Raw genomic sequence first — 27,098 nt, forward strand, 5'->3', positions numbered from 1 at the left:
GCTGTGCCAAGGCTGGATCAGGAAGGCATGTGGTGGCTGCTGAGACAGGAGATCCTCCGAGGTTCCAGACCCTCTTCCAGGGGTGTCCCAGCACCCCAGCTAGGGCTGAGTCTTCATTCAGTGTGGACACAGCCTAAGCAAGTGCTGGGGCAGGGACTGGGACTAATGGGAGAACATGCCAGTAAATATCTCAGTCTCAGATCTTTGGCCCCAAGCAAAGTAATTTATTACATCTGGTCACAAGGAGGAATGTCCCTACAGAATTGCCCGTGAGTGCTCTTCCACTCTTCCATCTTTTCATCTGATCATACCTTCCTTCTGTGGTCCTCCTCTCTGCTATTTTAATCTGTTCATAAATGTCACCTTTTCGCTTCATTCTGTCTGTGAACTTACCAAGCACTACTTCTGGCTTCGTTTTGGCTTCAGAGAGTGTCCTAGTGCCTTTGTTCGTTAAGTCCTTTAAAGAACTGTCTACTTCTGCCCTACATGGGTCCTGCTCCACTTCTACAAAATTAAATCATACTGACTTAATTGATTGGCTTACCTAGTTCCTCTTCACAGCAGACAAATCCTTTTCTCCCCTTAAGAGAGAAATCCTATCCCCTCAGTGACTTGGAGAAGACAGATTTAAGATTTTAGGTCTTTTCCATCTGACTCAGCATGAAAATGAACATACAAACATTCAGACTCAAATTCCTAGGCTCACAGACAACAGCTCAGCAAAGCAGAAGAACAGGACAGTTATGTGAGATGACAGTAAATCTCACACTACTGGGAACACATTTCGAAGAGGTCATGTAACATGGTCACCACACAGGACTTTCTCCAGTATTGAAGTAGAGCCATGCTGAAATCAGCTAAGGAATGTCCACCCCAACCTTTTCGCCTATGTGTTGGTGACATCACTCGGGACCTATATGGAGGCTGCTGTTTCCTTTACATGTATTGAGGTGGATACCTTCATACCTTACTTCTTCTTACTTCTAGCTGCAGCAGCTGTTAGGGACACATGTAGAATGGAAACATTTATACCATGGCGACACTTAGAGAACATCACCACATGAGAATTGCCTCTCCTAAAGATGGTGCAGTCAGAGTCTGCAGACTCTCCAGAACCAACAGTCCCTGGATGAACATGCTTGCAAGTTAAAAGGACAATCCACAAACCCCATGTCATTGCTCGTATTGGTATTTATTCCACCAAATGACCTCCTCATTTTGGAGCAGCGTGTCTGTAACTTATCACCTTTCAACGCCAATGTATTTCTTTTAATGAAACATATCTACATTTGATAGGCAATTCATTCAGTTTTGAATGCCCAAAGACTCCCAGCCCTCACACTCACCTTTCCATCTTGCCTTGTTCGTACAACCTTATGCTTCAGCTAAGCAAATTTTCCTAAATCCATTGATTTCTCACAGGAATAATTTGGTGATAGTGGGGAAGAGTTAAGCATGCAGAAGGACAGGGAAGCCATGCCTTGGTGGGTTGATGCTGATATTGCCATGCTCCAGAGTATCACTCCCTACATCCAAGATTTGATGTAAAGGAGGATCAAGCTGTCCGAACTTCACCTTGCCTGGTTTAGGTTTCTTCCTCACAGTGTATTTTGCTAGCACTCCAGAAAACTACAGGAGGTAGTTAATGGAAAAAAATGATGGAGCCATATAAAAATGACAGAGGCAAACTCAGTAATAACAGATGATAAAACAAAGAGCAAGAGCAACAAGTTGCAGTCTGTGAGGTTCAGGCTGGACATTAGGAAACAATTCTTACCCAGGGAAGTGGTGCAGTCCTGGGAGAGGGCACCAGAAAGGTGACAGAATTTCTACCCCTCGAAATTTTCAAGACCCATCTAAAGAAAGCCAAAAGAGATCATGTCAATAAGCATGTTGGCAACAGTCCCACCTTGTTAGATGAGAGACTTCCCACTAGCTCCTAGGATGCTATGATAGAATGGTAACATCTCAACTGCCCTGAAAAATTTCTATCCTGTCTCCTTTAATGGAGAATAACAAATATTCTTGCTGAATCATTGGAGAAATGCCTAAAATTTAAGAGAAAATTGCATTAATTAGACTCCTAGGTGCTAAATAGCATTCCATTTGCTTATGAGATAAAATAAAATAAAATAAAATAAAATAAAATAAAATAAAATATAAAATGCATTTCACTTCTAGCTGACCCTTTGCACAAGACCAGAACTGACACTGTCCTGGCTTGGAAGACAGCCTGATCAGCAGTAGCAAGACAGATCAACAGGTGGTTTCTTGTTCAGCCTGCTAGCCAGATTATTGTGAGACACAAAATTCAGTAAAAAGGCATGAGCAGTAAAAAGGCAGGCAACTCCCTATAAAGGCAGCCTCTCAGACCCTGCAGCGCCAGCTGCACGCAAGCCTGTGAGGGCAGCAGCTTAGGGCAACCTGACAGCACCACAGCTACCCTCAGCATTTCCACCTCAGCCTTTCGGGGTCACAGAGCACATATAGCAGACACAGCCTGTCCCCCTCCACCCAAGCCCAAGCACCAGCAAGACCCAGAAGCTACAGCCAGGCAGATCTCACAGCAAGGCACCACAGACCTTTGAAGGCCACCGGAGACGGGGCAGACAGACTCTGGAAGCCGCCACAAGGACACTGGCATCTGCAACCTTGCTGCAGAGCCTGGCGAGCCAATGCCCTGATGAGGGCACTTGCGAACTCTTCCCGCTCAGGGCCCAACCACTCCAGGCAACTTGCTCCCCTGAAAGTCCAAAAGCCCAAGCAAGCCACTCCAGCAGCTCCAGGCTCCCAGGCATCCCCAGCAGCCATCGTGTCCACCGGCGACCTGGCCGTTCCTCCTTCAGATTGGCCAAGAGAGGAGAATTAACACAGCCACACCAGACCCAGATGTGCCACGCACAAGCTTCTGTCCACAGCATGGGCCCCTCCTCCACAAACACCCCCCTAGCAGCCCCCGTGCTAACGGGACTGCACTGGGACTCCTCCTGGGGGCACAACGTGTCTTCTACTCCAGAGATACCTCGGCCAAAGCAGCCTTTTCTGCCGCCTTCTCCAAACAAGCAGCGTGGGGACTGACACTGGAAATCAAAGCAGGAGAACGCTGCTCCCTAAAACAAGCTGAGGGGAACCTGCCGGAGAGGATCAGAGACAACACCACAAGAAGCAGCAAGCTCCCTTAGAGAGCCTGCAGAAAGCTGCCACCTAGCCAGGTTCACTTTTGAGCATTACGGAAGGCTTTCTGGCCTTCCAAAGACCTACCTGACCAGGGCAGTGAGGGCTTTTTGCTCGGCCTGTCACACCACAGGCACTACGCCTTTCTAAGCCTGGGAAAGTAGGCTTGGGCTAGGAAACGCCACAGGCGGGAGAGCCTCCTTCGGTCCCACTGCAGCACAGAGGCAGAGCAGACTCCATCAGGGCAGCAGACACTTCTCCTACTGGGCTGCCACCGACCTCGGCCAGGAGCAAGCACCAGCAGCGTTTAGCTCAGCCAACACTCAATGTGCTTTACCATCATGAGGCAGACGGAGCAGCCGACCTCGATTCTCCCTGCTTCAGCTCCCGGCCCCAGCCTTCCTCTCCTTGCCTCCTGCAGCAAGTCCTGGCCTCCTCCCAGACCCTCGTCCCCTTGCACAGCCGCTCCCACCTCCTCCTCCTTCCTCCCTGCTCAGGCCAGCTCTCTCCTCTTCCCACCAGCTGCAGCTTCCCAGACCCCTTGGTCCCAACCTTTCCCTCCTGCTGCTGTCACCACCCTCCGTCGTCCTTGTTTCCAACCTTTGGCTCCTCCTGATATCTCCACCCTCTTCTGAACTCATCAATCATCCCCAGCCCATGACTTCTCACCAGCCAAACTATCTTTGCAAGGTTGTTTCATGCAGTTTTTTTTTGCCATATTTGCACTCCTGTATAAGCATCCTGGTATTTTCAGGCTTCTTTTTGATATAAATGAGCATAATGCATATTTTTGATACTCTTTCAGTGTGTGAGAGTGGTGTATCATCAGCTCTGGCCACAAACTTTAAACCTAAGCCTGTTAAAACTGCCAGAGGGTCACTTAAATTTGCCTTGTAGAGGGTGATGCTTTCATTTTGCCAGTTTTATATAGCTGCCAAGTGTCTGCCAAGTCTTATGCTGGCATAAACGGAAGGAGTGTCATTAAAACACCACAGCACAAAAACATGGATCTTCATTTTGACTGCTGTTTTTGATTTACAAACTAAGCTATTTGCTGCTAGGCACAGCTATGTGCATTTTGATGGCCAGTTAACTGTACTCACCTTTGAGATGGAGGCTGCTGCCCTCTTGCTTTTTGCCTGGGGATTGCTACAGCCTCGAGGCGACGAGTACCAGCCTTCCTGAAGCTCTCTCCACCCTTGGATGTGTTACTGCTGTAGATTCTTGAAGTTACTGCAGGAGAAATAGTCTAACATATTTACGCAACGATGCTTATGCTGCAACTACTTGGCTTATGGATGTACAACTTGTTGACTTTTTTTATTTTATTTTAAGTCACCCTCCTCCAAAGTTAAAAACAGTTTGGGGAGGGAAAAGAAGCAGCAAGAGGGTGTTGAGAGCAGAGGAGCATGTGTGCGGCTGCTCTTCCAAGTGTCTCCAGAGCTTTCCTCCATGGTCCCTCCTGCTGCCCCTGGGGCACCTGTCCCTGTTTTCTCACGTCAGCAGGGTGCCTGCCCACATCCAGAGCATGTTGTCAAACCCGAGCACCCTCCGCCTCAGCTGGGAGCGGAGGTCGTGCTGTCCCATGCCAGAGTGCACACAGCAGGGGCTAGCCTGTTTCTTCTGGTCTGACCTGGAGAGGAAGGCAGGTTTTGGGGGCTGCAGTTGTGTGGAGACCCAAAGCTGAGCCTTTACACGCAGCAGGATCCGCAAAAGGCTCCTGCTCCCCCCCTGTCCCAGCAGAGGACTGTTGCTGCTGAGGAGACTCTTGCCTGCGGGGCCAAGCAAGGCTGCTCAAGCTCCCAAAGTGGTTGCAGAGGTGCCAGGAGCAGCAGGCACTATTCCCTTTGGGGTGGCATGCACACCAGGGAGGTGCTGGCGAGCTGCTCCCTGGGGTGGGCCAGCTGTCCCCAATGGCCCCACAGGGGAACGTGGAAGGGGCTGAGTCCCCTGCGGCGAGCGGAGCACGGCCCTCCCAAACGTGTCTCCAAAGGGAGTCGGGGCAGCCCAAGGCAAGGCCCAAGGGCCAGGACCTACAGCACCGCACTCAGGGCTAGCTGTGGGGACATGGCACTGCACAGCCTGTGGGGCCAAGCCCCACAGCACACAGAGCAGGGAGATCAGTGTGCCTCCCGGCCGGAGGGCCAGGCCCCACAGTGCTCTGCTAGGGAGGAGCTGCTGGAGCAAGGGTTTGCACGGTGCAGATTCCCCTAAAAAAGAGGGGCAACAGCCTCCCATGACTCTCAGTCCCATTAGTTGCAGGCCAACGAGCGGCACCTGGGTTTATCACCTCCCCAAACAAAACTTTTGGATGCTGATGGGGCCCTGTGACACTCTCAGCACGCCTCTGACTAAGCCTGTAAAAGTAGGCTTGGGCTAGGAAACGCCACAAGCGGGAGAGCCTCCTTCGGTCCCACTGCAGCACAGAGGCAGAGCAGACTCCATCAAGGCAGCAGACACTTCTCCTACCGGGCTGTCACCGAGCTCGGCCAGGAACAAGCACCAGCAGCGTTTAGCTCAGCCAACACTCAATGTGCTTCACCATCACGAGGCAGACGGAGCAGCCGACCTCAATTCTCCCTGCTTCAGCTCCTGGCCCCAGCCTCTCTCTCCTTGCCTCCTGCAGCAAGTCCTGGCCTCCTCCCAGACCCTCGTCCCCTTGCACAGCCGCTCCCACCTCCTCCTCCTTCCTCCCTGCTCAGGCCAGCGCTCTCCTCTTCCCACCAGCCGCAGCTTCCCAGACCCCTTGCTCCCAACCTTTCCCTCCTGCTGCTGTCACCACTCTCCTCTCAGCTCCTCAGCAGCCATCCTCTGCCCACGACTCCTCGCCAGCCCAGAACACACCTGCTCACCTACCTCTTGCCTTGCCCGCTCTACTCCTGCTCCTTTCTCCCCAGGGCTGGCAGCACGGCTGAGGGGGCACAACGACGCTCCCCACACAGCGCTCCCAACGCTGCCGGGCACGGAGCAGGCAAGAAAGCCGTCCTGCTTCCTGGTGCCGCAGTCTGGCCACAACATGCAGCAGCCAGCTCAACAGCAAATCCAGAGCAGACAGCTCCCTCGCTCCCACAGCAAACGCAAGTGCGTGCAGCAGGAGCAAGGACAGCCGGGAAACACTCGGCGCAAAAGGATGCCGGCTGCAGCTCCTAACTGGGGCCTCGACATTCCCAAACACTTGCCCCTACGGCCACAGCCGGACTGCCCAGGCACAAGTATTGCCTCCGGGCCTGCAGGAAAGCCCTTCCCCAAAGCCAGCTCATAACCAACCTGATGAGCATCCGCAAAGACTGCCTGCCCCTTCCCTGGGCACCTGCCCCTCCAGCAGCAGGAGCAAGCTTCGGAAGAACGCAGCCCGCGGACAGGCGCCTGCACAAGAAGCTCTGGCCCCAGTACTGCCAGCGCAGCACACGGCTGTAAGGAAGGGCCTCTCGCAAAGCGTCGGGAACGCGAAGAGGCACTAGCCTTGACCTTCATGACAAAGCTAGGCTCAGCGCAGAAGCCGAAGCAGCTGCTTCTCTCACGACCAACGTGAGCTGCTCCTCGCTTCCCCTGCCTGCTCCCCACCCTCTGGCACACACAGCACTCGCCCAAGCGAGGTGGCAAAACCCTCTCGCTCTTTCTCCGGGCGTCCACAGAAAGCAGGCACCACCGCAGCATTAAGCTGGCCCCCTGCTCCGTGCTCTTCACGGCTCTGCCCGCTTGCAAGCGGCATTCCACTCGCCGTTCGCTTCAAAGCGAGCCTGCGCTACAGCCGAGCCCGGGGCCCGGCGAGGATTACCAACACAATCGCAGCTACAGGACGCTCGGCGCAGCCACAATGAGGCCACGACGAGCACATTCCCCGCACCAGCATCCGATGACCCCGGGCAGCCGTAAACAGCACAGAAAGAGAAACGATGGGGCAGCAGTTGTGTAAGCCGAGGCGGATTAGAGGTGCTCAAAGCAGAGCTGAAAACCAGCGTGCAATGCTAACCCAGCAAAACAGCCGCGCTGGCCCTCTGGCCCTGCTCCAAATTCATCCAAACCTCACCAGGCGGCCGCTGCCTTCGAGCATTCGGAGAACAGCACAAAAAGACTAACGCTGCTGGAAATAAGGCGGCTAAGAGGCAACAAGGAGCCAGCTGCAGGCAAGAATTACCCTCTGCAGCGCTCTGCAGCGCTGACAACCTGCTCAGAAACCCTTCTGCTTTCCGGACCACTGACTGCAACAACTCATCTCTCCGCTCTAGCAAACAACTACCCTGCCACACACAGCTTTCCTGATGGGTTTGCGCAAAGCGCTCGCCAAAACAGGCGCCAGCAGGCCAAGCACAGCCGGTGGCTTCGGCAACATCCAAAAAGGCAAAGGGTCGCCCTGCTGCTTCCCACACACCTACCCACATTCAAAGATTACTTTCCGAAAGAGCAACAGCCCAGACTCCCACGTCCCAAAACGCACCGCTGACATGCCAAGGATCAGCAGGCTTCCACTACAATCCACACAGCCCAAGTGCAGCAAGCACGTGCATTCACTCACGCTGCTGGAAGGCAATCGAACACGACATGCTGCTGCTCCCAAACACACACTTTCCTCCACCCGGTTTTGCTAGCGCGACGGCAGCAGGAGCACTGAGCCCTCCAGGCAGCCTTCAAGCTCCTTCCAGACTGGAAGCACCGCAGGTTTACTGACAAGCTAAAAGCAAGCAAAGCCCAAAGCCCAAATTGCAACCACTGATGACAATGAAGACAAAGACTATGATTTTCAACATGCCTTTTCCCGAGCACTACATCCTTGCACTGGGACCTCCTCCAATTCCCTATGCAGCATCCCTCCTTGGGACACTATCGGCCCTGCTTGGACCATGCTAATCAGGTGGCAGCACTGCCTAGGGAGGTTCTGCGCACACGTATTCTTTGGTAGTCTTTCTCAAGTAGTTAAAGACTCCTACATGCTGTGTTGTGCACTGGCCTGGGTCTTCTCCAGCTGAAACCAACATCTATGAAACGCACCGTGCGGAAGAGACCCAACTGTCAGGCCAGTGCTACTTGGTTTAATCCAGCACTTCCTGCTCTCACAGAGCAAATGAGTTTCATTTACTGATCCTGGAACAACCTCTACCACACCCACTCTACAAGACTGCCAGTTTAACTCCAGGTCACAGACTTACAGAAAGAGGGGACGTCATTAAACACATGCACTGGCACACACACACACACACATGCAGTGGGCAATACAGAGCAATCACGCTGGGCACTGCCAGGCTATTGCTATACATTAGTGCTGTATTACTGAGTGATTAGTCTTTCTCCTTGCATTGTTTCAGAGACCTAGCCCCTGGAGTACAAAGGTTGACAAGACACCCTCCAAAGAGGGAGAGCAGGTAGTGCTCTCCTGGCAGAAGGAAAATATACAGAAGGTTCGTATCTCCTTGGACCCACCCAGTGATGTGAGGAAGCCATATGTCAGGCAAATACATTAAGTTTCAGTTTGATATCAAAGCTGCAGATGCTAAAAATCACTCAGGCCAGACCGAAGCCCTGCACACCGGCACCTGCCTGATCATGGCCCCGTGCTGGGATAGTCAGGGGACCCAACAGCAGCAGTGAGGGAAACCAGGCAACACCCAGGTCCGAGCTGTCACTGACTGCAATCTGGGATAGCTGCTCTATTGCAGTCTGTTCTTTGGGGTGCCAGTTCTTCCCCAGTGCCTACAGTGTCCCACAACCGCACTGGGCCTAGGGACCTGGGGAAACAAGCTGCTTCTGCAGCTGGGCACGGTGCCCTTCCCAGAGCCAAAACATCACGTCACTCCTGGTACTGATGGGGTGCAGCACCTGACTACCAAGGTACATCAGGCCAGTCTTGTGGAACTCGTTTGGTCTGGGTTTTGTCTCACGGGCCTGGAAATGTACATCTGCAAGAGACTGCGCCCTATGTGAACATGTTCATTCACCAGTGCAGTCTGGCCCAGGGCCAGTGGCGGCCTTTGGAAACAGAGCCCCACCTTAACCTTTGTGCATTTATTGATTTTTGTGTGTGTCTTCAGAATGCACTACTCTTACAGTCATGGGCAAATGCAGAGCCATCTGTATAGTAAAAGTGCTTGATACTACCCAACATGGTTTTCACTGCTCTCTAGCAACCTGCACAGGGCTAAGCAACATACTGAGTATTACTAAATGTTTTTTATGTAGGTCACTATATGTATTTGTTCCTTGTGTTACACTCGCTCTGCAGCAAGACCATGCTGCATAATCTGGGGACTCGTACAGATGTGCTCCCAAAGTTCAGCAGCATGAGGCACCTCGTGAAGCTGTCCCCGGACGCTCTTCACTCTCCCTGGTTCCTGTCTGTCAGACTGCTGTCAAATTAAAGGCAAGCCTAGCCAACCCTAGGTCTTGCTAATCAACAACTGAGATGTGTCCAGGAGCAGCTTCTTAAATTGCCTTTTAACTGTTTAGGCTTGCATGCTGCAAGAATCTTCAGCAATCTACCTGGGTTATTTTCCATGTTCTGGGTATCTCACAGCAAAGCATTTGCCATGTATGGTTAAAGTGTTAGGCTTCTGCTTCAGGCCCAGGATTTCACTAACACAACTGTACAGGCATGGCTGCAAGCAGAACAGAGAAGCACTACTTCTTGTTTGAGAAACACATTGAGAATGATCCCTTTCCTATCTTTCCACAAAATCTTGTCTGGACTTCAGGACTGAGTTCCATTTAAAGTGCATTTATAGAGAGAGGAAGTCTTGACTAGACAGATAAAGGTAAAGATGAGCTGCACCTTGCACACAGCCAGTTCAGTCCTATTCCTATCCACAGACATTTTGAAGAGCAAATTACATTGACATCCCTGAGAAAGAAGTGCTGCATGCACAGTTCCTCTTACTGTCTAAGGAATCAAGGTAAAGAGTGCTCCTTCACTTCTTCCTGCAGCTGGGTCCAAGCCTCCCGTCCCCAACCCCGTGCTTTGAGCGATCGCAGTACCCATCAGGGTGCTCCTCCACCTCCCACTTCCTGGCTGTGCCCACTCTGGGCACCGTTTCTTCCAGATGAGTGATACCTGTCTCTCTTCCTGGAACTGCTCTTGCTGTGGTCCTTGACATGGCATTGGGATCCACTGGCCTCCCTCACCAGAGTGCTTGTACAACTTTCAAAGCCTCTTTGGCTTTTCTGCGACTTGCCAATGTCCTGACCTCTTGATCTGTCCCTATTTTTGGCTCCTCTGGCTGCTTCTGCCTCTGCTTTCTGACCATCTCCTTGGCAGCCTGGCTTTACTCCCTTGCTCCCTCCTCGTGTCAGAGCCACAACTGTCTCTTGCTGTGGTGGGAACAGACCTTGGGGCTTCTTGCCCTCCTCCTTCTGGGCAGCTGCGAGCTCCAGTTGAACAGTGCGTGCCCCTGCCAGGAGTGGAGGGACTCCAGCTGCAGTCCTGAGCACAACTTGGCCATGCCCTCCATCTGCCCCTCCTGGGGCTCATTTCCTCCCCAGGGGATGCAGGGGAGCAGCTAGGGCAGCTCCAGCTGGTCTCCTTCAGCGGGGGGGGAGCATGGGGAGGAGCCCCCACTGGCTTTGCTGTGGCTCCAGCCAGACCTGTACACTAGCTGCTCTTTCTGTCCAGCTCCCTTTCCTCTGCTGGGGCCAAGGGCTCTGAGTCTGAGGAGAGCACAGCCCATTCAGGGCTCCCCTCTGCCGAGGGCCTCCAGGACCCCAAAAGCACGCAGCTGTCCGACAAGAAATTGCTGCCGTGGGTGTCAGCAGGACTTGGCGACAGTCTCCAGGCTTCTCCTCCTGCTCAAGACACTCTGCTGTCTGAGCCTCCCCACAGCTACTGGGGAGACAAGGAGGCTACAGGGACCTCATGGACAACAGCATACCAGGTGCCAGGAAGCTCCTCGTGCCCAGGGACCTGACGGAAACCAGTCGGGGTTGGATTCTGCGCTGGTGCTAGAGACATGGCTGCACCTGTGGCAGCTGCCAGACATGACGAGGCCAAGTGGCTTCCTTTGTGCCTGCCAGGAGCACAGCAGCCACATGTGGCCTGCTCGTTGTAGGCCTCTGTGTTGCATGACCACCAGGCAAAGCTGACAAGCTCATGGAGGAACTGCTGAGTGTGATTCAGCAGAAGCAGCTGTAAGTCCCCAGTGAAAGCCCAACTGTCCAGGCTGTATCTCCTCAGGTTCATCAGTACAACGAGCTCCATGAGAGTTGCTAACATCTGGCGGGCTCCAAAGAGGGCTCTCAGTTCCCACTGCAACCATGGGAGTGTGATGGATTAAAGGATCCCCCCCCACCCCCAACACACACATATACATGTGAATGGAGGAATGCTCTGAAGAGATAAGTAGAGGCTACATATCCCTGAGGCTCAGGGGAGAATAATGGAGAGACTGACCACAACAGTTGCAAAAGAAGCCAATCTCATCTCAATACCAGAGGAATCTAGAGGGTGCCTTTGTTTTAGACAAACTGGCTGTATCAGCTAAGTGTAACAACCAGTTGTGTAACTGTCTGTCCCTGACTTAAAGAAATGTAGACCCACAGCAGGACAACACTAGCCTTACAGATTTAATTATTGTTAAAATAACATAGCCTGTATAGGTATTAGATCTGCTTATATACTATGATCCTATGACTCTAATCATTAGCATTTTTTAAATTCATGTAACTGTAACAGGTGTTTAGCTTACTGCTTTCTACTTTTTCGTAGATCCATGTCATTCTCCGAGAAAGTGACTTTGTCTGCTGTGATGTAGCTGTGGCATCAGCTACAACTAGTAGCTGATGAAGTGACAAAGCGAACGACACAAACTCTGAGGCAAGGCTGAGCAACTGAGATATTCAGCCTGCCAGAAGAACCTCGCTTAGCAGCAGCTCCTAGCTGTGGGCTCCAGGTGTGTTTGGCTCTCTATGGGACTCGGAGAGTGATGAAGGAACAATTATGTTCCCCACCATGGAGCCTGGATAGTTTTCTTCAGCAGCAAGAATTCTGAACTTGGGTCTACACATTAAAATAGTAACTTAGCGATTATAATAATTTGTGTTTTATATGAATTATGGGAAGCATTTCACAAACCAAGTAACAGCTGAAGTCTGTACCGAGTTTACAAGGCCTCAGGACTGAGGGTTGTGAAGCTTGCTCTGCCTGAACTTTTCCTGGAATGCCTGAAACTTGTTTTATTTGGTTTAGCTGCAAAGCAATTTTTGTAAATTGACTGGGTTTATATGGCTAATTTGTTTTACTTTTATCTTTGTACAGTACGACCATAATTTTATATAGATAGCAATAACAAGCACTTGTTCTATGTAGAACGAGATATTTGTAACTCTGATACAATGAAGTAGTGAAGAAAAAAACAGGCCTGGTTTGGTAACAAAGGCCTTGAGAAGCAAATTTACAGGATCTGGCATAGAGGAGTACAGGCATAAAGTGTTAGAAGATGGGACACATACTCAACACTGGAGATCCCTATGGCCATAAACAACTCAACCAGACCAACATAGGGAATGTATATGTGGCTCAGCCCAACAAAAAGTATAAAAAGCAAATGACCAAAGGAACTCTGAAGAGAGAGCTGCAGGCTCAAGCTGGCTTCAGCCCAAGTATTCCTTTCTGGAAAATACAGACCCCCAGAATTGTGACAACACACACATTGTAGAGACTGATAATGAGATTCACATTTAAATTGTGATTCCAATGTATATCACAAGTGCAATAGTCTGCTAAGTGTATTTTGAACTTCTATCGTGATTTCAGTGCATTGGTGTATCACTGTAGTGAATCAAAATCCCGTGCAATTGCAAATAACCTCAAATAAGAAAACTCTGTATTCCCCTCCACATTTGGAATATCTAAAAGAACCTGCTCAGAGAATACTGGACTCTCACAGGCAGCAGTCCCTGGAGGCTGGCAAGGTTACGGCAGAAAGCGGCTACCAGGATGTTTTGGTGGTGGCCACTACCAGGAACCCTTTGCATGCGCACCCCACTGCAACAGAGTGTGGTGGAAGTTCAGCATCCCTTCCTCTCCTTCTGACACACGCCCCCGAGGCCTCCCCTCAGCCCTACACTGCCTCTGTGGGTTCAGCTTCTGGCTAGGCTCTGGCAGCCCTCTGTCTCTCTGCCACCATGTGGCTTGGCCCAAGGTCCCCTCCAGCCTGGTGCCATTCTCAGCAGTAGACCATATCTGTGAAGGAGGGGGATGTTGTGGCAGGTGAGCTGCAGGGTGACAGTGCCTCCTGATTGTGGGGCAGAAAGGAGGTCTCTGTTGCTGACAGTTGGCAGTGGAACAGTCTTCAGGAAGCCTGATGACATCTTCTGCCCCCTCTGTGTGCAGAATTGATCAGAAAGCCTGCTTGCACAAGGGCCATTCAACTGTGGGATTGGACTACTGAAGGACGCACCCAAAGCAGAAGGTATGGAAGCAGGGTTTTAAGTTTGCAGCATTGTCCAAGGTGTCTAGGCAGATGGGACATATAGTGTCCGGAGCTGCAGCTCTTGGTATCATCTGCAGCAGTGGGCTGCGGAGAGCTGAAGGTGAGGAACCACCATGCATCATAGGTGTCTCAGCTGCTGCTACCACACTGCAAAAGAGAGGCTGAGCTCATTCCCTTTCCCAGGAGGTCTGGGGGAGAGGGCAGGTGGCAGAATGGAAGAGCTATGAAAGTCCATTGATACAGAAATCCACAGTAGTCTTCTTCTGGGATGAGAAGAAAGAGAATGGGCACTAGTGGCCTATCAGCAAGGAAGGCACCATCACATAGCTTCCTTCCTTCCTTCCCCTCAGATGGCTGCTTCACAGAGGAGAGGAAGGAAAGACTGAAAAATGTGCAGTCAGGAACTGCATGTCTAGAGATCCTGCCTTCCCCAAAAAAGACAACAAGTCTGCCTTCCCTTGGAAGTGCAGAAGCTGCCTCTCGCCTTACTTTGGAAAGGGAGAGGTCCCCCCCTTGAACCACCACCACCACCTCCATCAGCAGTACACAAGGGTGTGGGGGAGTGTGTTTTAGGTCAATTCCCAAAACAACTCTTCCTTTATGAACTGAGGCCTACCAGACATCTCAGGAAGTGATACGCTACCTTTGGAAAAGTGAGCACTCTTGCCAGTCTTGAATACTCAGTCCCAGGCCTGGCCTTTCCCCTTCTTCATTTCAAAAACGCTTCTCTTTTGCTTGGGACTCAGCAGTTGCCAAACCACCAGCAACCACTTGTGCTTCCCTGCACGCTCACTGCCTGTATGATGTTTGCAAGTGCAGCTCACCTCAACCTCAGGCAGACACCAAGGAAGAGGCAGCAAGGTGTCTCAGTGCTCTCACAAGCTCCTGTGCCCTCTTGGTATACACGGCCCCATGGCATCCCTGTCAGCCGAGCAAGTATGGCAGGAGTATGGAAGAGACAGAAGGTGGCTTTGGGATTCAGCACTGAGCTGCTGCTAGCCTCAAAAGAAAGATCTCAACACCAGCCTGAACCTCCATGCCTCACACACACGCCCAAGCAACCTGGGGACAAGCTGAGCTGGGCAAAACTCTGCTGCTGGGGTAGTGCAATGAGAACAGGGCAGGCACAAGAGCTCGGAAGTGACATCCCAAAGGTGCCCTTGGCTGCACAGAGAGGAAGCCCCAACTGCAGGGTCAGTGCTTCCCTGGGAAAGAACATCCTGCTGGGGCTTGAACATCTTTGATGGGGCTTTTCTGAGTCTTCCTGCTTTGCTGGGTCTCATTAAAGTTCACGGTCACTTCCGAGGCAGTCTGTTTCAAGGTCAGACACAAATCCTTGTCTTCTCTGGGATGATCTGTCCTTATTTGTGTGGACAAACCTGAGGATAAGCACTGCCACCCAGCCAAATGACGGCAGACTTCAGACTGGATTATTGCTGTGAACTGGACAATTTCTCCTCTGTCACATCAGAGCAGTCCCGAGCACATGTTGCTTCTGGCTGTGAGGACTGGGTTTTCAGCCACAAGAAAGCCAAACAAACCTTCCAGCTTTCCCCAAAACATCTTTCAAGGAGTCTGTGGCAAAGTATGAACTAAATGAAAGCACAGGGGCAGCTTTCTGACATGGTGGTTTTCACCATGGCTGACACTGGTTGGGAAAACCTTGGTGCACTCTTGAATAGCAATTTCTTTTTTGGTTCTCTCTCCCTTCTTGGACTGTAAAGTGCACCCATTCAAGGGTTTTACACAGTTGCAAGTAAACAGAGTTATCAAACTGTAAAATTATTTTAAGGTAATTTTCAATACTCAGAACTTTTAACAATTAAGTAAATTCATTTTAAATCTGTGTTCTTTGTGGAAGAGAACTGTGCTTAACAGTCATTACTCAGCTGGACTCCCTCGTAAGTAGACCATTTGCCCTTCCTTTTTCGTGTTTCGACCCCGCTGGAAATAGTCTCGTCAACTGCAGCCTCCTGATTTACCCAAGGGGAATTAATACCTGGTGCTGACTGGGCATCCTCACGCCCCATCCAGACAGGGGCCACACGTGGGGCAGCACCTCACCTCCCTGGGGACCCCAGAACAGCTCAGGGCCTCGCACCCCGGGAGCCCCCAAAATGGCTCCCGCCGCCTCAACGAGGCGCCAACCCCACCCGCCCGCGCCACTGCGCCCGCGCGGCGTGGCCCCTCCCGTCTCCCGCCTCCCGTCTCCCGCCTCCCGTCTCCGCGGGGGGGTGGGGCGGCAGGGCGGTGTCTCGCGCATGCGCCTGGGGCGGCGCCGGCGAGGTGGCTCGGCCGTGCGGCGCATGCGCGCGGGGAGGGAGGCAGGGGAAGGAGGGGCGCGGGGAGTGTGTTAGAGGTGGCAGCGCCCCCTCCCTCCTCCCTCCTCCCTCCTCCCCTCCCGGGCGCGCGCGCGAACGAGCGAGCGCGGGGGCCGCGGCTGTTGGGGGCGCGCGCGCGACGGTTGGGCGGGGCGGGGCGGCGCGAGGGGAGCGGGCACCTGCCGCCGCGCCGACTCCCGCGGGGAGGCGGCGGCGGCGGCGGCGGCGGGGCGGGAAGCCGCCGGCTGGAGGAGGGAGGTGGCGGCGGCGGCGGCGAGGGCACGGCGGGCGCCCCGCGGCGAGAGCCCTCCCTGGCCCGGGGCCGCCGGTGCCTGTCAGCGGGAGGCTGCGGCGAGAGAGAGCCCCCCGCTCGGCGGGTCTGTGCCTGTCGGAGGAGGCTCGGGTCCCCGAGGTTCGTGCCCGTGAGCTTTCGGAGGGGTGGCTCTTAGCGGGGATCTCCCTCCGAAGGAAAACCGTCCTCTCGTCCTCTTTCTGTTTGTCTGTCTGAAGCACGGAGACAGTGGAGAACGAGTAAGTCTGGGTTAAGAGTACTGAGAAAAGTTTCAGTCGGGACGCTGGCGAGGACTGGTTTGAATGATGCGTCTGTGCTCGAGGGGTTTCCTCCTGGTGAAGCGTCCTCCCTGCTGGGGGCAGCGAGGCGCGCTGCGAAAGCCCTGCCTGCCCGTGCCTTGCGGCGTTCGAGCGCGGAAATAACGTTAGGAAACTTTGCAGGCCGGCCCGAGCTGTATGGCTTTCCGCTAATGCTTCGGTGTATTCCTTGTTTTAAGCATTCCTGGCACTACAGGTCGCCTAAAGTATCCTTAGCTGTAGGAATGACAGTCTTTGCCATAAGCCGAAGACTGCATTACGGCTTTAACCTTTATATCCTAGTGCCTGTTGTCTTCTTTAATGAAGTGAGTTAATCCTCATGACTGTTCTTTATAGTATAATTTAGGATGTTATATATAAGGATAGGATGTATAGGGTTAGGGTGTATAATAATGTTATGCTGTTTTAACTCTGTTACTTTGCTTTGATGTTTTTCCTGAACAGCCCCCCCAACTCGTGTTTTTTTTTTTTATTGAAATTTCCTCTTTTGAGTCAGCCTTTCAATCTGACTTCCCATATTATTGTGAATTTTCTTCCTTGCCGCTCTTTTTGCCCAGCTATAATAGATACTGTGTTAATTTCTCTTAAACGAATGTTATCGTCATAAGTTCAATTCAGCTATTTCAGATAAATGGACTTGTAAGACTCTTAAGAAGAACCTTAATAATGAAGTCAGATTCTTGATTAAGAATTTGGGTTTATTACTTAAATAAGAAAGTAGAGAAAAAGGCCGCAACAACAATTCTCGCTTTTTTTTTTTTTTTGAAATTTCTCTTGAAAATATTAGTCTTGGAACACACCTGCAGACCAAGCTACATTTTTAGTATACCCATGGATTCTTTTTTTCAGTCGGTAGCTTTAATATCAAGTGGAGACTTGTCTTAATGCGTGGCTTCCTCACATCACTGGGTACGTCCAAAGAAATACAAACTTTGAGTGTGTGTTTTTCTTTCTTTTTGGTGGGTGAGCGCTACCCTCTCTCCCTCTTTGGAGGGTGTCCTCTCAAGCCTTCTTCTCCAAGGACTAGGTCTCTGAAACAATGCAAGGAGAAAGATGGTAGTGCCCAGCGTGATTGCTCTGTATTGCCCACTGCATGTGTGTGTGTGTGCCAATGCATGTGTTTAATGACGTCCCCTCTTTCTGTAAGTCTGTGACCTGGAGTTAAACTGGCAGTCTTGTAGAAGTGGGTGTGGTAGAGGTTGTTCCAGGATCAGTAAATGAAACTCATTTGCTCTGTGAGAGCAGGAAGTGCTGGGTTAGAGGAGATGAATCCGTTTCTGTTCCCGTGCTGTGTTAATGCAGAGCTGTGGGTCTTCCCAGAGTGGTGTGGGAGTTTCCAAGCTGACAGTGAGACTTTGGGTGATGGATTGGAGTGGAAAAATGCCATCCCTGGAAACGCAGGTTGAGCTTTGTTGTAGAAGTCATTATGCTGAAATTTCTGAGACCTTTTGGGCCAAAGAGCTTGCGTATAGCAGCTTGCTGAACTGTGCCCATGAAAACCCCTGTATCAGACAGTGCTGTATGTAGGTATGTGTGTAGGTATGTGTATTTGTCCATGCCTATATAAATACCATTCTGTCTATGTCCCTGCAGACATGCCCAGGTTGCTAAACTGCTGCATGTCTGTAAAGTGAGTGTGCTGCAGAAGCTGCTGTAGAATTTGCGGGAGAAGGACTGACTTAGTCCTGCCTCTTCTGCCAAGCTGCTGGTCTTGCTAAAACCGATTGCCTGTGGTTTAGTTTTGAGCTGCCTTGAGAGGCACAAGTAGCAGTCTGCAGACATAGGACTCTTCCAGCCTGGGAGGGTCTGGTGGCTGGTGTGAGTGTTGGTGCTGCGTGCTGCTGCTCTGTGAGGTGCTTTTGGCCTTTGGGAGCAGCACTGGGACGAGTGTCTTTGGTGTGTGTTCTGCTTGGTGGGAAGATGGGGTCCAAGGAAGACGGCTGCTTCGACCTTTATCTGTGGGCAGATATGGACTGGTGCTCAGGAGCGGGAGAGCTTGATCAACACTGAGTCAGTGTTGAGTGTGTTCTTACAGGGAGATCTTTGGACTGCTTCTTCAGAGAGCAGCATGGACTGACTTTGTCTGGCCTGTAGCACCTACCTTTGAACCTCTTTGGTATTTTACACCTGGAGCTGGCTTAACCAAAGAGCTTCATTAAACCCCCAGCATGCCCAAGCCTGTAAGTTCCCATGGGTAGGAGATGTGTAGTTATTTTTAAAACCTGATTTGAACAGGTTGGTAAACTACCCAGCTGTGCAGGGAGAAAGTTCTTGCTACTAGGTAAGGCAGAACTTTGGCACGTCCTGATGCAATGTGAGAGTTGCTGTCAGCTGAAGCAGTGGCCTGGGCGAACCTTTGAACAGCTTTGCTGTGGTGTTTGTTTCTCTGGCCAGGATTAGGGCCGAACAGTGAGGCTGAATTTTCTGGGCTTTGGTTTGTTTGTTCTGCTGCTGCGTGAGGATCCCGGCGCTCAGTAAGCAGGGTTAGGCTCTGCTGGGTTTGCTCTGTGAAGAGCCGAGTGTGGAGGCTGGGCACTGCGGGGTAAGCTGTGGTGTGAGCTTGGCTCCTGGAGCTGAGGTGCAGAGCTGTTGGCATGTGGTACTGCAAGAGAGCTTCCCTTGAGGGCTGAGCTGCCTTGCCGGAGGGTGTTTGCTGCATGGTGGGAGCGTGCGAGGGGAGAGGGTAGTTGTGGTGGTGGAGCGAATGGGTCTTGGTGCCTGGTGAGGTGCTTGCCAGTGCTGCTGAGTGTGGAAAAAGGTGAGTCACCGAGCAGTGGGTTCCTTGCTGGTTTGGGTAGGCAGGCCGGGTATTAAAGCAGGCGCTGTTTGTCTGTGTGTGTAAAAATACTTCTTTCTCTTGTTTTGGGGTGCAGGGGGTGTAGGTGAAGATGCTGGAGGCCGACCTTGTTGCAAAAATGCTGCGAGCTGTTCTTCACTCCCATAAAAATGGTGTACCCTTGGCCCAGCTTCAGGGCGAATACAAGTCGCTGACTGGTGACTGGATTCCCTTCCAGCACCTAGGGCATCGCACACTGGAAAGCTACTTGGAGAGCATCCCAGGAGTGGTCCGAATTGAAGAGAATAAAGTGGGAGAGGTAAGAAGGTGTGAGCCTCAAGGCAAGTGTGGCAGGCTGGAAGGAGTAGTGGCTTCAGCACGAAAGCTTTTGTGTTTGTGAAGTGTGCAAGGTTTGTCCCCTTTACTCTGCCTGTGCCATGGGTTTTTGTGAAGTGGTGCTGTTGTGTGTGTGTGAGGCCCTAATGCAGGGAGCGGGGGTGTAGCCCAAGCACCCATTGCTTTCCTGCCGGCAGAGTGGAGCGTGGCATTTGGAAAGAGTGGATTGTTGGAAGGCATTGTCCCCGAAAGAGAATGCCTGGTTGGAAAGAGCAGTTTGTGTGACAGTGGAGCTGTGTTACCTGTCTCAGCTTTTCTCCCTCTGTGGGGATATTGCAGGGTTTGTCCTGGGAACTGACAGAAGGTGAAGCCTTGTGAGTGTGTCTTGACTGTGTCTTCAGGGTGGGCTTAGGCTTCTTTTCTTTGGCCGCAAGGGGAGCGTGGTGGACGCTTTTGCCTAGCAGTGTGCCAACGCATGCTTGGGGCTTGCTTCCAAGCAAGGGGTTCCTGTGCTGCATTGCTGCAACTTCACAGGCTTGGCCTTTTGCAGCAGGTAAGCAAGCTTGTGAGTGGGGACTTTGCTTGCTTGCTCCAAGCCTGTGTGGGCTGCAGCCGCATCAGTAGTGTGAATGCAGATTGCTCTGGAAAAGGTTTGTGCTGGTGCTGTTGAGTGTGTCCTGATGGTTGCTCTTTCAAGTAGCCCTTGTTGTCTAAGTTGGGCCTTTCAGGATGCAAAGGGAAAGGAATCCTCTTTTTGCCTTGAGAGCCTTGTTGGTCACATCCTGTGGTGCGATGTGTGCCCTGCAGGGCATGTGTGGCTCTTGAAGCTGGGGCTGACTGGAGAGGGAGAGGAACCCATGCTGCGAGGTAGTGGAGGAGCAGTTTGGCAAGCGAGGTGTGTGGCAACAGCAGGGAGCATGTTGTTAAGTGAAGAGGGCTGCAGGGGACGCCTCACAGGCGTATTCCCTTTAGACAGGGAAGTGCCAGCTAGGCAGAACTGTGGGAAAGCTCTCCTAGCCCTTCTGGGAAATCAGCCCAGCTGGGTGCCTCTCTGCCGTGCCTGTATGCTAGCGCACGCAGCTTGGAAAACAAACAAGAGGAATTAGAGGTCTGCGTGCAGTTGCTGAGTTAGGATCTCATTGGGATCGTGGATATGTGGCGGCATAGCCCACGCAACTGGAGTGCTGCCGTTGATGGCTACAGGCTGTTCTGGAAGGAGAGGCCGGTCAGGCAAGGCGGGGGAGTTGCCCTTTATGTGAGAGAGCAGGGGGACTGCGTGGAGCTCTTCCTGGAGACGGACGATGAGTCAGTGGAGAGGTTATGGGTGAGGATTATAAGTATGTCGGGTGATGTTTTTGTGGGTGTCTGCTAGAGTCTGCCTGCTCAGGGAGTAGTAGTAGCTGAGGCTTCCTTCAGACAACTGCGGGAAGTGTCCCGCTGCAAGCCCTGGTTGTCACAGGGGACTTGAGCCACCCGGGTATCTGCTGGAGGGACAAGACAGTAGGGCAGAAGCAAGGCAGGAGGTTCCTGGACTGCATTGATGGTAATTTCTTGACTGAGGTGCCTGAAGAGTGGGCAAAGGGGGGTGCTGTGCTGGGCCTGATACCAGTGTAGGTGGAGGAAGGGACAAGTGACTGGGGGACTGCAGAGCCACTGTGTAGACATGGGGAGATGGGGTTAGGAAAGCCAGCATGCCCATGAAGTTGAATGTGGTGAGGGATGTGAAGGGCAACAAGAAAAGCTGCCGCAGGTGTATCAGCAGGCAAAGGAAGGCTAGGGAAAACATGGGGCCACTGCTGAATGGGAATGGCTGTGCAGTCATAACAGACCTGCAGAAGGCTGAGGTACTGCCTTTCTCCCTTGCCTCAGTGTTTCTTGGAAAGGCTAGTCTTCAGCAATCCCAGGTCTCTGAAACCAGTGGGAAGGTGCAGGATAAGGTAGACTTGCCTCCTCGGTGGAGGAGGGTCAGGTTAGGGAACACTAAACAAAATGGGACCTACCTAAGTCCATGGATCCTGATGGGATGCACCCAGGAGTGCTGAGGGAGCTGGCCGATGCTGATGGCCCTGCGAGGTGACCCTCCTTTATCCTTGGAAGGTCGTGGTGATGGGGGCTGTTGCCAAGGAGTGGAGGGAAGCAAATGCCACTGCTGTCTTCAAGAGGGGCAAGAAGGAGGACCTAGGGAAGTACAGGCAAGTCAGCATCACCTTGATCGCTGTGAAGTTGATGGAGTAAATCCTCCTGGAAACCGTTTCCAAACAGGTGAAGGACAAGAAGGTGACTGGGGGTTGTGAGCCTGGCTTTATGAAAGGGAAATCCTGTGTGAACAACTGCTAGGCTTCTGCAGTGAGCTGACTGGCTGATGGGAGAGCCATGGATGTTGTTTCTCTTGACTTCAGTAAGGCTTTTGAGACTGTCTCCCAACAGTACCTAGTTGACAAACTGATGAAGTAGAGACTAGATGAGTGGAGAGTGAGGTGGACTGAGAGCTGTTTGATCTGCTGGGCTCCAAGGGTTGTGATTAGTGGCACAAAGTCCAGGTGCAGGCCAGTGATGGGTGGTGCCCCCGGGGTGAGTGCTGGGTGCAGTAGTGTTTAAGCTTCTCATGAATCACCTCGGGGGTGGAACAGAGTGGCCCCTCTGCAAGTTTGCAGCTGATACAAAACCAGGCAGAGTGATTGATGCACCCAGTGATTATGCTGCCGTTCAGAGGGACCTTGTGAGGCTGGGGAAATGGACTGAGAGGAACCTTGTAGAGTTCCTCAGAGGGAAATACTCAGTGGTGCCCCTGGGGAGGAATCACACCTTGCATCAGGTGTAGAAGCTGTGGGCCAACCAGCTGGAGAGCAGTGTGGCCGAAAGGGCCCTGGAAGTCCTGGTGGGCAACAAGTTGACCCTGAGGCAGCAGTGCACCCTTGCAGTGAAGCATGCCAATGGCACCCTGGGATTAGGGAGAGAACAGGCAGGAGGTGAGGGGAGGTAATGCTTGCCCCCTGCTCATCACTGGAGAGACCACGTGTGGATTGCTGTGTCTAGTGCTGGGCTTGCCAGTATGGGGAGGACATGGGCATAGCGGAGCGAGTCTGGAAAGGGCCACAAAGATGAGGAAGGGATTGGAGCATCTGTCATCAGAGAAGATGCTGAGAGAGCTGGAACTGTTCATGCTGGAGAAGAGAAGGCTGTGGGGGGGCATCTCCTCACTGTGAGTAAATTCTTGATGGTGGTTTGGGAGTGAAGAAGATGGAGCCAGCCTCTTCTGTGATGCCCAGTGACAGGACAAGAGGCCATGGGTGCAAACCAAACTATAGGAGGCTGCATTTAAAGAGAGGAAGCAATCCGTTTCTGGTGAGGGTGGTGGAACGCTGGACCAGGTTTCCCAGAGGAGTTGTGGAATCTCTATCCATGGAGCTAGTCAAAACCAACTGGGCTATATCCTGAGCAACCTGCTATGGTTGACCCTGTGTTTAGCGATGGGGTTGGACTAGATGATGTACAGAGGTTGCTTCTAGCCTCAGCTCTTGTGTGACTCTTTGCATATAAGCACTGTGCTGGTGAGGCTGTGTGTGGAGAGGTTGCCAGCCCAAGCTCTGTCACTGGTGGGTATGCTTTTTGTGTTGGGGGTGACTGTGCAGCAGGTTTGCTGTGTGATTTCTAAGCAGGAGCTCCTCAGATGGGAAGAGCCTTTCTTCTGAAGGATCTGAGACAGACCCCCAGCATCTGCAGGTGTTGGGAGTGTGAGTTGAGCCAGGCAGCTGCAGGTGCTGGGGCTGAGCAGTGGAGGAAGAAGAAGGGAGGGAAGATGCGCTGGAGTGCCCCGTTGCAAGTCAAGAGCGTTGCCTTGTTCTGAGTGGTGTCCTGCCATGTCTGTATTTCCATAGGGCTTTTGGTTCTGGCTGAGACTCTGAGGAGAGCTTCTGAGGTCTTGAGCAGGGTGTTGCTGCTGAGCGATGACTTGCTTTCTGTGTTTGGTGATTGCTTTTTCTCCTTCTGTCCTCCTCCTGCTTCTTCTGTTAGAAAAGCTGTTTTCTCTTTTCTTGAGCATCTCTCAGCTAAATTTCAGAGGTGTCTACAAAGTTCTTGAGGGAGTCCTTTTGTCCCCTGCTCTTGAGCTCTGTTTTCAGTGCCTGTGCTTGCTTGGGAGCATGGTGTTGTGCGTGCGGGTTGTGCCTGTGGCGAAGGTTGGACCTCAGCGGCAGTTTGCTCTTGTCTCTTTGGTGCCCTGAGCAGGTCACTTGCCATGCTGTTGCTTGCACCGAGACAGTGCGGATTGCTCAACTGGTAGCCCGGCAGAGGAGTTCCAAGAGGAAAGTGGGACGACAAGTGAACTGCCAGATGAGGCTGAAGAACACGGCTCCTGTCACGTTAGTAGGTAAGAGCCAGCAAGCTGTGCAAGGGCTGCCTGCATCAAATGGATGTGTAGTTGCTGTGGCGAAAGTCTTTGTTCTGAGCAAGTGGCGCTGATTGCCCCCAACTGTGTGGTTCTGCTAAGAGTAGTTGTTATGGCAGAGTGTTGCTGTCAGGGGTAGATGTGCATAGAGGGTAATGTGTGTGAGGAAGCCCTTCTCAAGGGTGTACCTGAGCTGTAAATGACAACTGGCTTTTCTTGTGGCTGCCCTTTCGTTTGGTGGGGGTGGAATTTAAGATTTGGATGAGATGGGTAGCTGTGAGTTTGTGGGTGTTTAGAGGAGGAAGAGCAGGGACACTGGTGGATGGCAGGGATGAGCCTTGCCCTCCTGGGGAGATAGGGGCACCCCCCCCCATCCTCCTCCTGTGTTCACCTTGTCTGTTTTAGCAGCTCTCGCTGCTGTTGCACATGCAGCTGTGCCCTGGCATTGCTGGTGCCTAGGGCCTGCTCTTTGCAGCTCGGTACCCTTTCACCTGAGTGGCCGTGGCAGTATTTTTCCAGAGCCTCTGGGACAATCCTCCCTCATGTTCCTGGGCTGTTCTGTTGCTGTTCATGTCCAGGCCTTGCACCAGCAAAGCCTGATATTGGTGTTATGGTGATGTGTCAGGGAAGCAAGTAGCACTGGCCTGACAGTTGGGTCTCTTCCCCATGGTGTGTTTCGTAGATGTTGGTTTCAGCTGGAGAAGACCCAGGCCAGTGCACAACACAGCATGTAGGAGTCTTTAACTACTTGAGAAAGACTACCAAAGAATACGTGTGCGCAGAACCTCCCTAGGCAGTGCTGCCACCCGATTAGCATGGTCCAAGCAGGGCTGATAGTGTCCCAAGGAGGGATGCTGCACAGGGAATTGGAAGAGGTCCCAGTGCAAGGATGTAGTGCTTGGGAAAAGGCATGTTGAAAATAATCATCTTCGTCTTCACTGTCATCAGTGGTTGCACTGGAGAGAGCCCCAGCAGAGTGCAGGAGGCGGCGCTTTCCTGGTGCACTGTGGCTGCTCCTGCAGGGTGACTGGTGGGGAGTTTTCCCCTTCTCTTCTCTGTCTCTGTTTCTCTCCCTGTTTTTCCACAGAACTGTTTTCACTGTTAGTTGGTGTACGCCATCAGGAACGGACCTCCCCCAATAAATGTCTGTGCATATGCAACCCTGTCTCAGGCTGCCCTGTGCCCTGCTGCCTCTCCGTGCCCACTTCCTCCCTGGCAGCACCAGCATATGGGAAGTGCCTGGCAGAGGAAGGCAAGCAACGATTCCTTGCAGTCCTAGCTAGAGCTGCATGTGCTGGGGAGGCTGGTGATGCTCCTGCAGTGACCTCCTTGCCTTTTCGTTTCCAAGTGTGCCAGGGAAAATGCTGTGGCTGCCAAGGTAGCTTTTGGGAGAGGGAAGAGGAGCTGCAGCTGGTTTTGTTGCCCCTGAAAGCAATAGCGCTGGACATGCAAAGAGCGTCCTGGGACAACCTGCGCTGTTTGCTTTGACTGAAGGGAAGCTGTGGGCTCCCTGGCTGGCCTTGTGATTGCTGCTGCTGCCACCTTTTATGCAAGCTGGAGAGCATGTGTGCCATTGCTTCGCTTTTGATTTTGAGCAGCTCCTGGCGTGGAAGGATTTGGAGGTGCTTGCATGTCTTGAAGCTGGGAGAGGGGCTCTTCTGCACCATCTGAGGAGAGACAGGTGCCATGTAGGGTAGCAAAGGCCAGAGATGGACTAGCAACTTTGTCTCTCTCTGGAGAGGTGGCTAAGTGTCTTCCTGGCTGGGGGCCTTTGGAGTCCCCTGGTTGCACGGCGTGGTGTCTGCTGGGGCCGCAAGGTTCCCTGCTCGGCTGCAATGGGTGCCGAGGTGGTGATGTTGTCCAGGGCCAGCAGCTGTGCAGTTCCTCTGTGCCCCTTGAGCTCTTCCCTTTCTTCTGCCAGTGTTCGCTGCTGCTGCTGGTCTTCCTGCTGGGAGGTCTGTGGAGTCAAGGCTTGCTTGCTTGGGGCCAGAAGGCTTTTGGTGTCCGGGCTTGGGAGCCTAGTTTAGGTAGTGTGAATGCCTGTGTCTTGCTGGAGGCAGGAGTGGAGGCTTGCCAGGCTGGCAGCTCTTCTGGACAGATGACAGTAGGGTGGGAGGAGGCATCATGAGGTACCCTCTCCAGGTGCGAGGGAGCCTGCGCAGAAGCTTTCTCTTTCATGAACCTGGCTAATAGCTTCCTCTTCTGGATCTTCCTGCCCCCACTCTCATCTTGTCACACAGGTGGATATCTTGTTAGGAGGAAGAGAGGTGCTTTTTTCTTCTGCAGCAGAACTTTTTGTGTCTGCCGAGGCTCAAACCTGCCTAAGGAACTTTGGCCTTGGCCCACGAGGGCAGTGGTATTTGAGACTTGAATTAGTGATTGAGAGTCATAGGAAAATCTTAGAGATGGACCCTGTCTTCTCCTGGATGTCTGAAATGACCTATAGGGCTGTGACTGCATGGTGGGACACAGCTTATGCAGGAATGACAGTTCCTGATTTCCACTCCTGCTGGTTTGGAGTCTGCAGCCCTGCCACAAGGACAGCTCAGCCACTTTCCCCACTGGTTACTGCTCTGAGCTACCAGGTAGTCCGAGCTTGGTGCTGGTCAGCCTTACTTTCCCAGATATCAGTCAGCAGTTCAGCAGCTGCTTTGCTGGGAGCTGAGCTGCCTTGTTAGGAAGGGAAGTGACTCTGCCTTTCCCAGGCAAGGCCCTGCTGCTTGTGAGTCTGGAGCAACAGTGAATTCTGCAGTAAGGTAGTGAGTTTCTCTGCTGTTGAAAGGAACACATCCAGCCCTGTCATCCAGCTTTCAACTGGTGTATCAAGCTTTAAACTTCAGGAGCCCTTGTTCTGCACACATTTCACTACAACCCCTTTGAGTCTCTCTGATATTTTCTGTACTGAAGATTTTGTTTTTTCTTGTTTTCCAATGATGTACCAGCAGTCCACCCTTTGTTTGAGTACCTGAACTGGTGACTCATATCCTAGTTTAATGAAAATGATTGTAAACCTGTGCTTGTTCACTATATTGCATGGGAATACTCCTCTGAAGTATATTCTAGTTGGTCTGGTACAAGGA

General features: G+C 52.3%; 1 protein-coding gene across 2 annotated transcripts in view; it reads left to right on the forward strand.

Annotated features, from left to right (window-relative positions):
• The first annotated feature begins 16,258 nt into the window (after nucleotides 1-16,258).
• The window catches only part of TDRD7 (tudor domain containing 7), a 50,740-nt gene continuing 39,900 nt past the window's right edge, over nucleotides 16,259-27,098 (forward strand). Inside the window, exons 1-3 of one of the 2 annotated variants that reach the window (XM_067315346.1) lie at nucleotides 16,259-16,441; nucleotides 19,393-19,614; nucleotides 23,859-24,000. In XM_067315346.1, coding sequence (XP_067171447.1) covers nucleotides 19,408-19,614; nucleotides 23,859-24,000 — 349 coding nt within the window. In that variant the 5' untranslated portion in view covers nucleotides 16,259-16,441; nucleotides 19,393-19,407. The remainder of the gene's footprint in view (nucleotides 16,442-19,392; nucleotides 19,615-23,858; nucleotides 24,001-27,098) is intronic. The other variant, XM_067315347.1, reaches the window with a different exon arrangement.

Source organism: Apteryx mantelli, chromosome Z (assembly GCF_036417845.1).
Source record: "Apteryx mantelli isolate bAptMan1 chromosome Z, bAptMan1.hap1, whole genome shotgun sequence".
NCBI lineage: Eukaryota > Metazoa > Chordata > Aves > Apterygiformes > Apterygidae > Apteryx > Apteryx mantelli.